The following is a 17,568-nucleotide window of genomic DNA, read 5'->3' as shown; positions in this document are numbered from 1 at the left end:
AACAGATCATGGTCCACATTTATTACAGGTTCCAAGGATTATATACCAACAGCGCTTTGCTTGAAACCAGGCTTTGGTTTGTGGTCACATTTTTTTTGCGCTTTCATGTGTTAATCCAAACTGAGATGTAAGTGCATTTCTGTGAAGGTTTACCCTGTGGCTGGATCCCTCTGGTAGTTTGGTGGACAGGGTGTGTCAATACACTGGTAACTTCCTCTCATGTTAAAGCACATCCTGTTGGCTCCACACTGGATGTTCTGCTCCAGGCACTCGTCGACATCTGTACATACAGCAAACGGCTCAAAATTATAACAGTACATGTTACAATTAGGTGATGGTGATGGGAGGACACAAAAAGTAGCTGGGGGCTCTCACCTTGACACGTCTTTCCATTGGTCATGAGGCGGTAACCAGTAGGACAGAGACACCTGTGGCTGCCCGGTGTGTTCATACACTCGTGCTGACAGGCATCCCTCACCTCACACTCATTGATGTCTGTTGGTGTCACATGGATGCAAACACACACAGAATGAGAGAGAGAAAGAGAAAATCAGCAGACACATTTTTGAAGGACAGTTTTGGATTTTAGAAGTGGGGTTGTAGGAGGTATTTATCCATATTCAGTGTATTACCTGCAATGTAGCCTGACTGTGTTTTAACACGTTATAATACCACAAACTAACTAACCTATCGAGGCAGCAACTCCTCTGTTCAGTGGAATAAATTATTATTTTTATCAAGGGATTCTGGTGGCTTTTCCTGTCATCAGGACCTTCCAAAGGTTAAGCTGTGAAATATTCTGTATTTTTTTGTTTCCTACACAGGTACTCCAGCTACTTCTCCACACTTGATGCATGCTGACATCTACTGTAAGTAATACACTGACCTCATACAACCCCATTTAAAAAATAAAATAAAATAAAACACTAGCATCAGGGAGGCAAAAAGAGACAGTTTCTCTATTAATTCCCATCCTCTCCCTCATCTCAACCCTGCCTGTCCTCCATAGTTACCGAAGCATGGGCCACCCCTGGACTCAAACCCCTGCTGACAAGCAAGGAAGCCCTGCTGTGAGGAATTTATAGAAGTGTCTCTACGACTCCGGCTCCTGAAACGCCCCCTTTCGTTGGCTGTGTAGGAGTTGAAGCTCTGAGAGGCCAAGTTGTGGTACACCTGCTGGTAGGAGCGCTCAGAAGACGACTGTGAACTTCGGTAGCCGTATGAGTAACTTTCATAGCTGGGCAGACGCTCCAGACCAGCGCAGGATTTGCCATCACCCAGCAGGTGGCGCCCCGGCGGGCAGGTGCACTTGAAGCTGCCAGGTGTGTTGATGCACTGGTGGGCACAGGGCTGTGGCAGCCGCTCACACTCATTTATGTCTGCCCTCAGCACAAAGAAAGACCAGCACCAAGAGAAGACAAAAGAGTGGTAGATAGGAAGAAGGAAGGAGGGAGAAAAAGGTGCAAAAGTAATGAAGAAGAAATGAAAAAAATGAGATGGTGCAGGTCATGAAAAAAGAAGAATGAGATGAGAATGAGAAGAAACAAAGTGTATATGTCAATTACCCCACTGTACAACAATACATTTTCATGAAAATGTATTGAGACTATAAAAGTATTTGTTTGTTTGAATGAGAGAATGTTGTCCTCTCATATCATATAGAAGAAGAGCTCTGGAGAAAACTTTAAATTTAATCTGACTCTAGTTGATATTTTCTCGAGGAAATTATATCAAATATAATACATATCAATGTACAATGTTAATGATGTCACAAGGGGAACATTGAGTGAATGCCATTACAAAGCAACTCCAGGAAATAGCCAGATCCAAACACAAAGGTAACAGTTTAAAAAAAGTCAGAATTCGAAGAAAGTGAAAGGAAACAGAGTGACAGACAGAGCTGTGAGGTCGTGGTGCTGGTCTTTTTATGGTTGATGTATCAAAGAAGGACACACTTCCATTTCCCTTCCTCAGTAATCCTTTCTTGCCCTTTATCTTACATCTTTATGTACAGTAGGTAAGTCGACATCAAGCTTCGGAGGACCCGATACCATGCACTGAATCTTTGCAGGGCCTTTGTGCTTAATGTTAAGAGTTAGTCAGCAGTTTTATTTGCAGCATTTTAGAGATGTAAGCAAGCACTGGTGGGATATGAATGTCTGAACTACATTGCAGCTGACAGCGGAGTTATTTTAGACTTAAAACAGGAGTGAGTCACTGACACAAAGAGAGAAGTTTTCTGACAGAAGCAAGCAAGCTGAAAGGAAGCACGAGGTAAGAGCGTTGCAAAATGTTTCACTTTGTCATTGCTTAACATGCTGTATGCTTTAGCAAATATCCTCAACTAAACAGTTTTACACACAATCACCTGTCTGATCATGGCAAAATGAAGCCCTTTATATTGAATTAAGTACTGGATTGCGTTTAATTTTTAATAATGTTTTGCCTGTTGAGATGAAAGGATAAGTGAACATACCGACACAGGGACGTCCCACGCCCTGAGATCTGTAGCCACGTGGACAGGTGCAGTGGTAGCTGCCTCTGGTATTCTCACAGATCTGATTGTATCGGCATTGATGAGTTCCATCTCTGCACTCATCGATGTCTACAAGAAGGACACATACCATGAAAAATGTAATCACAGTGCAAAATATCTCCCAGTTAATTTGTATTTTTTCTAATTTGTACTTCAGTTATTGCTCTCTGGAATAACAAGAAATACTGTGAGTACTCACCTACACATGTCCCATTAGCACCTTTGGTCATACCATTGGGGCACAGATCAATACAGGTGTAACCCCCGCGTGTGTTTTTACACTGCTGATCTGATCGACAAACCCTCTGTCTGCACTCGTTTATATCTGATGATGACAGAGAGAAGAGAGGAAGTTAAATCCAGAACTAGCTTCAAGGACATTATTTCAGGCATGGCCAAAACTAGCTGCCTTATATTCTAAATAACACATATAAAGTGTTCTATGAATTATTCGGCTGCATCACCTATACAGCGTCGATTCCTGATTTGGAAGCCTGGCTCGCAGGCACATCGGTAGCTACCAATCGTGTTCAGACAGTGTTGATTGCACGGATTGGACTCCTGGCACTCGTTCACGTCTGAGGAATAAAGAAGGCTGCTGTCAAAAGTTTCTTTTCAGCAACAGCTACAACAAAGGCTCAATAAAGCTTGTTGATGTACCTGTGCAGCTGAGACCATCCACTGTCCTCCTGAAGCCCCGCCCACAGCGCATGACACATCGGTAAGAGCCAATTGTGTTCTCACAGTCCTGCCCATCATGGCACACGTTCCCGCCGAGTGAACACTCATCAATGTCTATGAGAACAAAAAGTCTTCAATTATTTAAGCCTGTCTGTGTGATAATGATGCTGACAGCACTGAGTCTGACTGGTGTAAGAGTGTAAGTTGTATACCCTGACAGGTTCTGCCATCAGCTGAGATGGTGAGGCCCCGGGGACACGAGCAGTAGTAGGTGCCCATGGCGTTGTGGCACGCATGAGAGCAGGGGTTACCCACCTCACACTCGTTCTCATCTGCAGCACATAAAGATGCATAAACAACAATATTTCTAGCAATCAGAGCAGATTTAACAATACAATTGCAGTGTTTTCATTCTAAACACATTTGAAGCAACCTTTTGACATTTTTGCGATAAAAAGGAGAAAAAAGGGAAATTCAAATTAGGCATGATCGAAGCATATAAAGTAGACTGTGCAAAGTGTACATTGGTGAGTTGATGGCAGTATAGTCTATGTAATGCATGGCTGTGATAAACAGAGTAGCAGAAGTAGAAGTCGCAAACTGGAAACGAAACCAGTTGTTTGCTGACAACCAATAAACCTCAAAGAAGAAGAGAAAACAAATCCAGTCACGTTGGTGGGAATTAATTTGGAAATTTAAATTCTATACGAATATCTGGGGAGAGCCGACAGCACACACAGCTTCCCAGTTTGCCAATGGAAACACTTCTAAATAGGAAAGTTCTGCTGTTGGACCCATTTCATATCATTTATAGTCCAAACTAACTTAACTGACTCTCACTGAGGTATATGACTCTCATATGGTACAATGAACAGTACCTGCACAAAAGGGTCCGGCAGACACCAATGTGAATCCCTGGGGACACTGGTTACTGCGATCTCCTGCAATCAAGTGAATATTTCATCATTAAATTTAGATTTACATTTGCAACAAAAACATGTACAGAAAAGCAGAAAGATCAGATTTAAAAGCCTGAATTGATGGTGAAGCAATAACATAGGAAAAACACAAAACATGATATTAAGTTAGTAGCATTGTTCATTTCATCTTGTAGCCATTGTTAAAATATCATTCCAACATTCAGATCTTTCACCGACCAGTGTCCTCACCCTTGGAGATACTAGCTTGGATGCTATACTCCAAAATCTCCTCTAGGGGGTGGTAGAGAGCACTGATGGCTGTGGCGTGCAGCATCTCTACCAGGTAGGGCATCTTGCCCTTGGACAAATCGTAGGAGATGGTGTGGTTCCATGAGTATGGCACGCTCTCCCTGTCGATGCTGAACATGCGGGTAGACAGAGCGTACAGCTGGCCAGGGCCCGTCTGGATGTAGTCCTCTGTGTAGTCCTGAGTCCAACAAAGTGTACATGTGAGACACAGTATTCTGACATGTTTTAGCTCATTTTCTAGAAATCATGTATACATTAATTGATATGTTATTTTGAGGAAAAAGACTAAAATAGTAATACATATAACTACCAAAATGACACACTTTTAATCTGCTTATCTTATTTATTTACCTTGATGTTGATGTCAGAATGTGAGGGCAGCTGCAGGATGTGTCCGTTCACCACGATGTCCAGTAACAGCGCTCCATCTGAGTCCAGGCCTCTGGCAATGTGGGTCATCCTCAGGATCTCACCTATCATGTTCCAATTACACCACAGATGTTCACATTAAAATCATCAAGTCAACATTTTCACTATTTTATAAATAGGTTAAACCCACACAGTGTATTTAAATAGCCGTATACAACAAAAATGCAACAAGGCAACTTAAAATATATGCACTGCCAGTGCCTTTATTTCTAAACCTAAACCATTTTTCACCTTTTTCAGTTAATCGTGTGTTCTTTTTGGTCATTTTCTTGAAGGCGAAACACCTCATGGACATTACATCTACTTATAACTCATTCAATACCTAATTCACTGGCCAAAAACACCACTCTATCTTCTGGCAGTCCTGAAGATATGTATACAACATGATTAACATCTGTATGGACACACTGCCTTTAGCAAAAATGTGTTTCTTTTCCTTTAAAACGTTCTCCCTTTATTCACACAGATTCATCAAGCGTATATAACATTTCTATTCTATTATACTTTATCTATTTAATTGAGTACATTTTCATTTATTCTTTATTTTTCTCTTAGTAGTCTCTTACCTCACTTGTTTTGTTTTGTTTTGTATTATCTGCACATTGTTTGTTTCCTTGTGCTTCTGTGCTAAATTGAATTTCTTCTACAGGGCACAGCCTGTCTTATCTTAACTATGTAAATGCCTGTGGTGTTGCACACATATGATGCCATTCTTCTCCTGAAATCATAATGTTCAATTCCTCTTCCCACTTAAGTAATACATAAAATATAATGTTTAGCCTGATATTCTATAAGTAATCCTCAATGTTTTCTGATGACATGAAAAAGGCCTGTCCATTCTTACCTGTGGCAAACTCCACCTGTGTCTCTCGCCTGAAGATGCCTCCTGTTAGCGTGTAGCCGTTGACAGCCTCTCCTACTTCCTGTGCAGTGGTCCAGTAGATGGGGTTCAGGATTGAGATGAGTTTTCTCATCGCAGGACCTTGAAATTAAAGGATGTAAATTAGCGGATTTCAGTTATTATGAGAGTTATTAAGAAAGTTCAGAAGAACAAAATCTAAAAGTAGAAGATTTAAACATGAAACTGCTGAAAAGCTGACCTAATGTCCGTGGTACATTAGTAATAGTCGCCTTGATGATTCTGCCGCCAGTCTTGCTGTCTGTAATGGTGGCATTAAGGATGGCAATGCCAAACTCGATATCGTTGATGTTCCCTATGATGCTCCCTCGTGCCTTCTGGGGCCCGCCTGACAAAAAGAGAAGGTATTCAAGATTGCTGCACTCAACTGCACAAATAAACAATGTGTACATACATATACATATACATATACATACATATATATATATATACATATACACATATATAATATATATATATATACATATATATATATATATATATATATATATATATATATATATATATATATATATATATATATATATATATATAAATATATATATATGTATATACACACACACACACACACACAAATGTCTTACCTGGGCAGGCCTGGCTGTTACACCTGGACAGCTGTGAGGAGTCTCCTGGACATGGCCGACCACTGTTGCTAGGGGATGGACTGTTGCAGAGACGGACACGGGTCCTCTCTCCTCCCCCACAGGACGCAGAGCACTCTCCCCATGGCTGCCATGAACCCCAGTTACCATCAACTGCAATCATTTACGACAAAAACATAGAATAAGTACACACATTAACCAAAATTATAGAGACATACAACAGGAAATTATTGTCAGTTTGGAGGCAAAAAAAAATAAACAATGAAATACACACTCAGTTTACAAAGTGTTTTTTTTTTCTGTCTTGTCCCATGTTACTCACCCTATACATTGAACAGTGAATTAGATGTGAAATGCTTGAAAGGTTAGTTATTTTCATTTACGGCATCTACTTATGCACTAAAAGGAGCCTCTCTACTTTTAGACTTGTTAGCGGCTGACACAGTCTTAAACATGCTGACTCACCAGGACAGTTGGCTGTGCTGCATCTCTGTATCTGTGTATCTGAACCTGCACATGCTCTCCCACCATTGGCAGGTCTGGGGTTGTCACATGTCCTGTAGCGCCTCATCTGACCTCCGTTGCATGTCTTGCTGCAGCTGCCCCAGCTGCTCCACGGACCCCAGTTACCGCTGACTGAAAGAGAGAAAGTCAACAGGTACAGTCATGAGAAGAAACCAACATACAATACAGATATATATTTTTTTTTACAGATGTTTAAAGATAAACAGATATATACATATAATGACATAGTGGATATATATAATGGTTAAGATTCTGAATTTGTAAAGTTTAACAAGTGAGTATAAAAGGGAATGTGACTCACTGGGGCAGGGGTCACTGTTACAGAAGTCAATGTGCACGTCGTTGCCTTCACACTGCCTGCCACCATGTTGGGGGGCGGGGTTAGCACAGAGGCGCCTTCGCTGTCTGGTCCCGCCTCCACATGAAACACTGCAGGCTCCCCAGCTCACCCAGGATGACCACTTTCCATCCACTGGAACAAACAATAAAAGAAGAAGGATCAGTAACTTTGAAACTGTAGGAATCAAATTTTAATGGAAAGTATAATCCTGGCGTCCTCACCAGGACAAGGTCTCTCCTTGCACACTTGTGTTTGGGTGTCTGAGCCCTCACACTGCGGCCCATCGAATGCTGGAGGAGGGTTGTTGCACAGACGGATTCTGGACTGTGTACCCTTACCACAGGTTTCACTGCATGGGCTCCATGGTAGCCAAGACCCCCAGTTACCCGCCACTGCAGGAGCATAAACAGATAAGTCAACACAAACAACAATTTTTAGGTACGCGACTTGAGTTTTGCCAGTTGACATTTAATTGATAGCTATACATTCAAGTTAGTTTACTGATAATGATTTTATGTACAAAAATATATGTAATGATCTCTTCATTTATCAATATAATTTCTTATGAAAGGTTAGAATACATAAAGTAGTTAAAATCTGCTTCAAATCAACCTTAAAATGTGAGATACACATATATATAAAACATAAAATATTACCCATAATTTTCTGTCCTAAGTATATTTAGCTGTTTATAATCATGTACTTTTAAATGAATTAAATTATGAATACTGGACATTTACTTGTAACGGAATACTTTTATACTGTGGAATCACTGATTTTACTTGAAAATGTATCCTTTACTCACCTGGACAGGGTCTGACACTGCACATGATGACCTCCACTGCCTTCCCCTCACATGGCCTTCCTCCGTGCTGAGCTGGAGGCTTACTGCAGGTCCGAATCCTGGTTTTGTTGCCCTGACCACAGGTACGAGAGCACTCCTCCCAGAGAGACCACTCTGACCAGTTACCATCCACTGTGGGAACAAAAGGACATTTGCACACAGTCACCTCTGCAAGTATGAATTATATACATTTGATTCTTCAAAGCACACTCACCTGGACAGGGCTTTCCCTGACAACCACGAGTGTCTGCGTCTGATCCCGCACAATGACGCCCTCCATTGGCAGGTAGAGGATTGTTACACTGTCTCAGCCTCTTCTGGGACCCGACACCACAGGACACACTGCAAGGACCCCACTCTGCCCACTCTGAGTAGCCCCCATGAACTGGAAAACAAATAAATGCACATTAACACACTATGTATTTAGACACTTGAGCAGTTTGAATATTTGTTTGTTTTTGTTTTCTTCTTTCTCCACTTAGGCGGGTATAGGGGATGGTATTTATCCTTGATTTTGAGAAAGATCCATTTTGTAACGCTCTCTTGTTAATTTAAACAACACTTCCTACAGGTTCAGATGGAAGTTGCCTAAAATATGTTACTAATACTTTTCTGTATGTCCAGCTCACCTCGTACGGTAAGAATGACCCTGACCAGCACTGATCCTAGCAGATTTCTGGCCACACATTCATATTCAGCTGTATCCTCTTTCTGAGCACTGCTGATCCTGAGCGAACCGTTGGACAGGGTGGAGAAGCGGTCATTGCCTAAGAGGGGGCGGCCCTGGCGGGACCACTCTACCATGGGGGTAGGCTCACCCTCTGCCTGACAGTTGAGCACAACTGTGGTGCCAGCATCCACTACTGTATCCGCTGGCTCCACTATGATGGTGGGAGCACCTGGAAGAAAGGCGGATCCATATGATTTTACACATCAAAAGCAATAAATAACTGGAATACTCTTTTCGTTTAGTTAATGTCATCAACTGCCAGATTGTATGCTGACGAGGCTGACACACAAACAGACACTTACTTTGCAAAGTAAGCATGACACTCCTTTCTAACACTCCAGCATCATTGGTTGCAACACACATGTAGTTGCCTGCATCTTCACTCTGTGAGAAATTAATTGAAAAACATATCAGTATTATAATCAAGTAAGTTTTTACATACTTAGGTATTTGACATAACATCAACACTGTTTATTAACATCCTGGTGACAATTTTAGTTCATCTTTAAATATTTAAACTAAAACCCTTAATGTATTGCACCTTTCAAGGATTCAATCAAAACAAAGAGATAAATCTTATGCCACCTTTAACTTTTCATTAGCATACACATAAGATTGTCTCACTCTTGTGTTTTTTTCCTACCACTGTGCCATAGATGGCCAGAGAGCCGTTGTCCAGCTGACGGATGCGGTTGTTGATCTGGATGTTGATTCCATTTTTGCTCCACCGGATGGTGGGCAGTGGGTCTCCCCGAACCTCACAGTTCAGGATGGCATTACCACCCAGAGGCTCAATACGATTAGAGTGAAGGTCCCCGTCAATGATAGGAGGCTCTGGAGACAGGCAGAAGAATTTCTTGTGACATTATGGATACATAAATTGTTTAGTTTGAATCATGAATAAAGATGTTGTGTATAAATATTACAGTACAGTATTTATCAGCAATTACAACATCTCCTATGAAGGAATATTTAACATCTTTGCAACAGTGTTTTACTCTAAACATTTATATCAGCTCATAACTACATTATAATGTGTTACAAATCATTTATCACATGTTTGTATACTGATTAGAAATGCTAAACAACTGGATTTAAAGTGTTACCAGTTACATAAATAAAATAACATTGAGTCAAATAGCGGGTGTTTTTACCTTTGACATAGACAAATCCCAGTGACTTGATGGTTCCTACATTGTTTTCTGCCACGCAGGTGTAGGTACCAGAGTCGTCTTTGCTCACTCTCTCTATCACCAGCTCACTGTGGCCATTCACATGATCGTAATGAACTAAAGCATTGATAAACGACAGTAAGAAGGGAAACGCAGTTGAGTCTCAATTCTAATATATGACACACTGCTAGATAAAAAGCTGCTGATCTTTGACTTTACAGTAATTACTTTTTGGCACAAAACTACAAATGTTCCTCATCGCTGTAGATCTTGATGTATACCTGGGATGATGTTGTTGTTGAAGGCCCATGTAATTTTAGGTGGGGGGATGCCACTGACTCCACAGGCCAGCAGGAGGCGCTCTCCCTTGTTGAGGGCCACATCTCCAAGTAGCTCGGTGAAGACAGGGTGGGTATGAACAGACAGGGTCACCGTCCGACTGTCCTGTCCAACTGAATTTGTCGCTATGCAGGTATAACTGCCTGCATCGTCAGGCTGGTACCGGGTGAGGGATGATGAGGAGAGAATAAGATCGTTACATAAACCTTTCTGACGCTACATGCAGCTAAGCAAAGTTCTTCGATTCCCTTACCTGAGCGATGTCTACTACCAGCTCTCCAGAAGGCAGAATTGTGTACTCCCCTGTGCTTTCAATGAGGGGAATACCGTCTCTCTCCCAGGCCAGGCTGGGCTGAGGGACACCCTCCGCCACACACACCAGCTGAGCCTGGCTGTTTTCCACCACTGCTACCTTGTGCTCTCCACTACGTATGGATGGTGGGACTGAAAAGGTAGGGAGTTTGATTTTCCATGATTTCATTAATTTTAAAACATTAGTCTAGTTTTTGTGTTATATAAATAACAGATATTATGGTAGCCCTTAAGACATACATAAAAGACATAAAAAAATATGGAGTGTTGTTCAATGTTAAAATTCCATATCAACTGAAACCCACTTTGTACAGTGAGGCTCATCTCGAGGTTGACAGTGCCTGCTGCATTGGCAGCAGTGCAGGTGTATCGTCCAGTGTCACTTGGCTGGATGAAGGCGATCTGCAGGGATCCTGAGCTGAGCACCCGCTGGCGTACAGATTCAATGAGTGACTGCCCGTCTTTATGCCATATGACAGACGGGAGAGGGGAGCCATCAGCTTGGCACTGTAACGTCACAGAGGAGTCCACAGGTGCCAAGTACTGTCGAGTCTCTGAGCTGATCACTGGAGGGACTGCAGGACACAGGATACAGAAATACCACATGCAGTCAAAACATTTAGAATATTAACTGACATCATTAGCAAATTAAGTAACAAATATTAAAGATTGGAACTTGGAAGGAATAACTTTAGCATTAAATTGTTATTGTAACAGAATATAATAGACAGTAGGCTGTTCTTAGTATTACATATTAAGTCTTTTATTCAAGTTAGCCCCACCTTGTACTCTGAGTTTGGTCTTGCCCAGTGCAGTCCCTGCAGGGTTTTGAGCCACACATATGTAAGTTCCAGAGTCTGACACAGAGGCCTTAGAGATCTGCAGACTTCCATTAGGCAGCACTGTGAAACCGCCACCTGACATGAAGCAAGGCATGTGATGATGATGTTAGTACTGATAACTTATGATTACACACAAACACACAAACACACGCGTGCGTGCGTGCAAGCTGAATTACCTGTGGTGGGTATATTGATGCCCTCCTTCTGCCAGGTGATGGTGGGTCTGGGCGAGCCTGTGGCCCTGCAGGGCAGAGTGATGGGGTTATTCAGGATCACATCCAGGGTGGACGGATGAGACTGGATCACTGGGAGTTCTGAGGAGAGGGATTGGAAAGATATGACGCTCGGAAGGATCTCAAGAAAGATAAAAAGATGAAGGAAAGGCTTGTCAGAGTCATTAAGCATTTTTTCTCAGGATGCTCTTACCCTGCACTGTGAGATGGACGTGGCGGTTGGTGGAGCCTGCAGCATTCTTGGCCGTGCATGAGTAGCGTCCTGCATGACTGAGCTCAGCTGAGGTGATTTCTATTGGGCCTGCGACAGATAAACAAACACCATCAACATAATTAATAAAGTTCACCATTGATGCCAATTATGAATTAAACAGGTTCTCTATAAATATGTGCAAAGTAACCAGATACATTTGACCCTCAGTATCATCTGAAATGCAGTATTAGATGACACACATCAGTGACTTTGTGGTTAGATATTTTGCTAGTGATGTAAGTTATTTTAGAGAAGGTTTGGACAGTTGTAAAAAATAAAAGATGTGTTCTGGATGATATGCATTATGATTCAGACCTGTGGACAGGATGCTGTATCCCGCTCCCTCTTTGAGGAGCCTCATGCCATCTTTACTCCAGTGGATTGTGGGTTCTGGGACACCAGATGCAGTACAGGCAATGACCACTGGGGACAGTCTGGTTGCAACAAGCTCTGTGGGTTCATCAGCTATAGATGGGGGAACTAGAGTGACACAAGTTACAACATGTTAGAAGAATTTCTGATTTGCTGGTGATGGATGATCTGTTAAGAAAGAATTAAGAATTATCAGTCTGTCAACAAATGCTTTGTTTCTCACCGTGGACAGTGAGGTTGATGGATCTGGAGTCATTTCCTGCCTCATTAGAGACGACACATTCATACACTGCTGTGTCCTCCACCGTGGGTGCTATGATTACCAGGGAGCCTGATGATAGTAATCTGTAAATAATAACAAAATTAGCACTTGAGAGCACTGTCACTATGTCTACCCTCTTAGAAGACTTTTTTATATATATAAAAAATATATAAGGTTAATCTTACAATGAATCACTTCACTATTAATGCTATTATTTTGATCAAAAAATGTCTCAGTAGTTTCAGTTTTCTCTTTTATTTTAAATCTTGAATAAGGAAACAGAGAGGGAGAAAACCTGGATCAACCTGTACATATTCTGGTTCTGGTCAGTATTGATGGCTCGACCATTTTTCATCCAGTTGACGGTGGGTTTGGGGATGCCGGTGGCCTCGCAGGACAAAGTGGTCTGTACGTTGACTGTAACTGTTACATTGGTGCGGCTGTCGGCGATGGAAGGAGGGACTGAAAAATAACAGTGGACCGTAAATTTACCGATTGACTCTGATCGTGGGTGACTGAGTCAATTTTAAGGTATTCATGTTTTGTTTATCTACAGTACCACCCACCATATACTTGCAGATCCACTCTCTTGCGTTGTGTCCCAGCCTCATTTGTTGCCATGCACAGGTAGCGACCAGTGTCGGTCACCTGAGCAGAGTGGATGTGTAAAGACCCATCCTCTGCAAATGTGTACCTGCACATGTTTGTACAAACTGGGTAAGGCACAGCATTAAGCAAATAGCATTAAAGGGATAGTTCGTTTTTTTTGAAGTGGGGTCATGTAAAGTACATATCTATAGTCGATCTGTTCCCTACCGTAATCACCGATCAGCGCAGCCTCAGTTTGGAGAAGTAGAGAGCCGCTCCAGCCCAGAGGCTCAGCTTTTAATTAACCACCTAAAACAAGACTCACCTACATTTTTTTTACATCAGTTCAAGTGTACGTTGTATAGGTAAAATTCACACCGCTTTACATCGCCGTCAGACTGCGCTTTCTTTTGGCACTATATTTTCTTAACTGCAGAACCCCTGTATCCCTACGCATGAGCGCTAATGCGGAAGGATACGGAGAGTTAAGTTTCGTTTTTATCGAAAGTAAACCTCTGGTCCAGCAACTGGGCCTCGCGCTGTATTCCGCTGCTCGCAGATCAGCTGTTGCCCAGTTACGCTAGTGCGTAGGTATACGGAGGATCTGCGGTTGAGAAAATGTAGTGCCAAAAGAAAGCGCAGTCTGACGGCGATGTAAAGCGGTGTGAATTTTACCTATACAACGTACACTTGAACTGATGTAAAATTTTCTAGGTGAGCCTTGTTTTAGGTGGTTAATTTCGCTTTTTTGCTGGACCCCGTTCACTGCAGTACAAAGCTGAGCGTCTGGGCTGGAGCGGCTCTCTACTTCTCCAAACTGAGGCTGCGCTGATCGGTGATTACAGTAGGAAACAGATCGACTATAGATATTTACTTTATATGACCCCACTTCAAAAAACCCGAACTATCCCTTTAATTAAATATCAAATCTACTTATATTATTTAAAGTATGCAGATGTCTTATCCTGAAAACCATAGATATCACATTAACCTGCATACACAATTGTTGCATCATAATAAAATGAATATTAATTTGAGACGCATCATTGTGATGTGACATGTGAACTTACCTGGGGCTGTTTCCAGCCAGTATAGCACCATGTTTCCTCCAGGTTACACGAGGCGGTGGCACTCCACTTACAATACACTCAAGTACTGCTGGCTTGTTGTTGTGCACTGACACTGTCTGGGGGCCTTCCATGATAGTTGGTGCCACTGAGGGAATAGGAGACAGATACATAGGTTTTTACTAGTTTATTTATTTTTACCAGGTATTGAATTCAGCTCTTAACTAAAACAAAAAAAGACAGTATATACAGTATCGCTACATAACAATACCAACAACAACAACATGAACAATACCAAAATTCAATAATAATAATAAGAATGTGTATAAGTGATGTAATTGTACCATTGACAGCCAGGTTGAACTGTCGTGTTGTCTTTCCAGCGATGTTGCTGGCCACACATGTATACTGAGCTTTGTCGCCGAGCTCAGCCATGTTGATCTGCAAGTAGCGTCCACCAGACAGAATACGCACACGGGCAGAGGCCTACAGAAACAGAAAAAAGGAATTTGTGATTACTTTTTAGCAGCTCATAGAATAGTGTAGATAAAAGTTTGTTTGATTTCTGACCTGTAATGGTTGGCCATCTTTGAGCCAGGCCAGAGTTGGAGGTGGAACAGCGTCAGATTTGCACTCCAGAGTCACCTGTCTGTTCTGCAGCACGGACACATCCTGAGGTGTGCTCTCACCCGCAATGTTAGGGGGGACTGTTAGAGGAAAACCAGAAAGAGATGGGCACTGACATTGATTTTACAGCTCAAGATCATCTCACCTTATTGGTTTTTAATTGTCTAGATAAGCATGGCAGGAGAAATATCAGTAAAACATTTTTTATTTGATCATTGAGTGCAGATTTAAGCTATTTTCCTTCCAGCCACAGATTGTTTCCGTTCTGTTACGTACATTCAGTGCACACTGCATATCTGTTACCCACCATGCACTCGAACCAGGAACTCCTTGTCATCGTCCCCTGCTGGGCTATTGGCTAAGCAGCTGTATCTGCCTGTGTCCTCCAGCTGAGGACAAAAAACTGTGTGTCTCAGTATGAAAACAATGGAAAAAGACATAGAATACACAGTATTCAAACTTAAATTTAAATCTAATACATAAAAGATGGGATTTTACTACACCAAACCCTGGTGACTAACCTGTGCTGATGCTACACGTAGCACCTCTCCTCCCCGCAGGAGGCGCAGGCTGTTGGTCTGCGGAAGTGGGCGTCCATCCTTCAGCCAGGTCAGAGAGGGGGCAGGGATACCTGAGGCCTCACAATGAAGCTCCAGGACATTATTCACCACAACAGATACTTCTGCTGGTACACCAGAGCCATTGATACTTGGAGGGTCTGACAAAGAAAACAAACAAAATGTATTTTCTCATCCATGAATCAAAAGCTGAAGCTGGCAAAAAAAGTTATAATCTGCTTTGACTCACCCAGCACTTTCAGGTTAAAATGGCGGCTAGCTTGACCAGCAGTATTGTTAGCCACACAGGTGTAGCGTCCTGTATCATTGACCTGAGCCTGGATGATTTGCACAGTTGTATTCAGGTTGAGGAGTTTGAGGTGGGGGTCAGGAGTTAGAGTCACGCCTTCTTTGAGCCAGGACACAGTGGGGGTTGGTGTCCCATCAGCGATACACAGTAGAGAAGCCAAGTTTCCTCTGACTACAGTCACATCTTCTGTGCTCCCTGCTCCATCCAGACCGGGAGGGACTGAGGAAAGAAACAAAAGATGTGGTTGATTATTATTTATTGCCCTGAGAATGGTGTTGATTTATTCCTCAGATTTTACAAGCGAGTAATGTTTTCAGACTCACCGTGCACCTGCAGGTTGTAATGTCGGTTGTCCACGCCTGCTCTGTTTGATGCGATGCAGGTATAAGTGCCACTGTCAGACACCTGGGTTCGTGTAATTCTGAGGAATGCAAAAAACACAACAAATAAGTACCCTGTTATAGTTTAAACTCTAAAATAACTAACAATAGAGAAAAGATCGCTGCCTAAATCTGCATTCATTGTTTTTCTTTCTCTCTGTTTGTTATCAATCTCAAAATAAGGAATTTCAGACAAACATAAAGGAAGAAAGCCTGCTTATAATATTGCAAAATCCTTTAAAAAATCATTTGTTTGTGTGTTTGCACATGTTTGAGTATCAAGATCTTTGAAACGGCATTGCGTACACACAGGACACACCTTCTATTGCAACTTATTACAATAAAATAGTTTTAGGCAGGGTAAATTTCAATATTGATTTCATAGGTTTTAAAAAAGAGAATTAATTTACGAGAAGCATACTTGCAAGTAAATTAAGTACTAAACATGTTAAAAGGCTAAGATTTCTTACCCTAATATAACACACAATTTTGCAATAATCTCATCTTGTGTGTGGGGAAAATGCTGACCAGCATCACCCTCACAAAAGATTCACAGGAAGTTGTTCTTAAAGCAGCACCATGTGTTACAGACTTTTCTTGAGCCCTGTCCACTGACCTACCGGAGCACCTGTCCAGCAGATAGAAGCCGAATGTGAGAGGACACAGGCAGAGGGAGGCCATTTCTGAGCCAGTTGAGCTGCGGGGGAGGCGATCCTGTAGCGACACACTCAATGTTGACAGAACTGTCCAGAACTGTGGTCAACTGCTCAACTGTGTCACTGTTGCCATCTATCACAGGAGGCACTGAAAAAGTCAATGAACAAGAAAATCAGTGACAAAGAACAAACTCCTCATGCAATGAAGAAAGTTACTCAGACTGACACATGAACAAAAAATGTATATACAAATTAAACCCACCATAAACATTCAGATTGAATATTCTGTCCTCTTCTCCTGCAGTGTTGGTGGCCACACAGGTGTACTTGCCACTATCAGTGGTGTGAGCTCCAGTCACAGTGAGCGTGCTGCCATCTGGACTGATCCTGAACACGAAGGCAGCATTGCATCATCATCATAATCACCGCTGTAAAATTCCCAATTTTCTTATTTTTTTTATGTTTTTACATTTTTCTTTTTCTGTGGCAAGCATTACCTGAGCCCTGTGTTTCTAACGTTGGTGATGACTTCTCCATCCTTCAACCACTGGATGGTCGGAGTCGGGGTTCCTCTGGCTCGACAAACCAGCTGGATGCTTTCATTCAGCAGGACCCCCATTTCACTGGGTAGCTCTGCTCCAGAGATACTGGGAGGAACTAAGAGACAATTAGGGGTTTTAGCACAATCCTTGGAATATCCTGAGAAACTGTGAATTTGTAAATACATGTATTTGTATGATAACAGAAACAATTGACAAGATTA

General features: G+C 42.0%; 1 protein-coding gene across 1 annotated transcript in view; it reads right to left on the bottom strand.

Annotated features, from left to right (window-relative positions):
* hmcn1 (hemicentin 1) overlaps window positions 1-17,568 on the bottom strand; it is a 94,440-nt gene that overhangs the window by 1,313 nt on the left and 75,559 nt on the right. The window contains exons 65-107 of the mRNA XM_030432871.1: window positions 17,303-17,462; window positions 17,068-17,192; window positions 16,770-16,953; window positions 16,093-16,190; window positions 15,710-15,988; window positions 15,424-15,620; window positions 15,210-15,291; window positions 14,846-14,982; window positions 14,620-14,761; window positions 14,279-14,423; window positions 13,187-13,314; window positions 12,926-13,082; window positions 12,582-12,703; window positions 12,302-12,466; window positions 11,927-12,034; window positions 11,677-11,814; window positions 11,441-11,575; window positions 10,964-11,233; window positions 10,600-10,790; window positions 10,289-10,502; window positions 9,990-10,124; window positions 9,479-9,669; window positions 9,138-9,219; window positions 8,735-9,004; window positions 8,320-8,490; window positions 8,067-8,237; window positions 7,483-7,653; window positions 7,223-7,393; window positions 6,862-7,032; window positions 6,379-6,549; window positions 5,976-6,122; window positions 5,720-5,857; window positions 4,798-4,919; window positions 4,387-4,624; window positions 4,096-4,158; window positions 3,430-3,549; window positions 3,197-3,331; window positions 3,001-3,114; window positions 2,736-2,861; window positions 2,477-2,605; window positions 1,014-1,379; window positions 376-495; window positions 154-280 (exon numbers count right to left, since the gene is read on the bottom strand). Coding sequence (XP_030288731.1) covers window positions 154-280; window positions 376-495; window positions 1,014-1,379; window positions 2,477-2,605; window positions 2,736-2,861; window positions 3,001-3,114; window positions 3,197-3,331; window positions 3,430-3,549; window positions 4,096-4,158; window positions 4,387-4,624; window positions 4,798-4,919; window positions 5,720-5,857; window positions 5,976-6,122; window positions 6,379-6,549; window positions 6,862-7,032; window positions 7,223-7,393; window positions 7,483-7,653; window positions 8,067-8,237; window positions 8,320-8,490; window positions 8,735-9,004; window positions 9,138-9,219; window positions 9,479-9,669; window positions 9,990-10,124; window positions 10,289-10,502; window positions 10,600-10,790; window positions 10,964-11,233; window positions 11,441-11,575; window positions 11,677-11,814; window positions 11,927-12,034; window positions 12,302-12,466; window positions 12,582-12,703; window positions 12,926-13,082; window positions 13,187-13,314; window positions 14,279-14,423; window positions 14,620-14,761; window positions 14,846-14,982; window positions 15,210-15,291; window positions 15,424-15,620; window positions 15,710-15,988; window positions 16,093-16,190; window positions 16,770-16,953; window positions 17,068-17,192; window positions 17,303-17,462 — 6,826 coding nt within the window. The remainder of the gene's footprint in view (window positions 1-153; window positions 281-375; window positions 496-1,013; window positions 1,380-2,476; window positions 2,606-2,735; window positions 2,862-3,000; window positions 3,115-3,196; window positions 3,332-3,429; window positions 3,550-4,095; window positions 4,159-4,386; window positions 4,625-4,797; window positions 4,920-5,719; window positions 5,858-5,975; window positions 6,123-6,378; window positions 6,550-6,861; window positions 7,033-7,222; window positions 7,394-7,482; window positions 7,654-8,066; window positions 8,238-8,319; window positions 8,491-8,734; window positions 9,005-9,137; window positions 9,220-9,478; window positions 9,670-9,989; window positions 10,125-10,288; window positions 10,503-10,599; window positions 10,791-10,963; window positions 11,234-11,440; window positions 11,576-11,676; window positions 11,815-11,926; window positions 12,035-12,301; window positions 12,467-12,581; window positions 12,704-12,925; window positions 13,083-13,186; window positions 13,315-14,278; window positions 14,424-14,619; window positions 14,762-14,845; window positions 14,983-15,209; window positions 15,292-15,423; window positions 15,621-15,709; window positions 15,989-16,092; window positions 16,191-16,769; window positions 16,954-17,067; window positions 17,193-17,302; window positions 17,463-17,568) is intronic.

This window comes from Sparus aurata, chromosome 11 (genome assembly GCF_900880675.1).
Source record: "Sparus aurata chromosome 11, fSpaAur1.1, whole genome shotgun sequence".
In the NCBI taxonomy this organism is placed as follows: Eukaryota; Metazoa; Chordata; class Actinopteri; order Spariformes; family Sparidae; genus Sparus; species Sparus aurata.
This window is presented reverse-complemented; position numbering and strand designations above follow the sequence as displayed.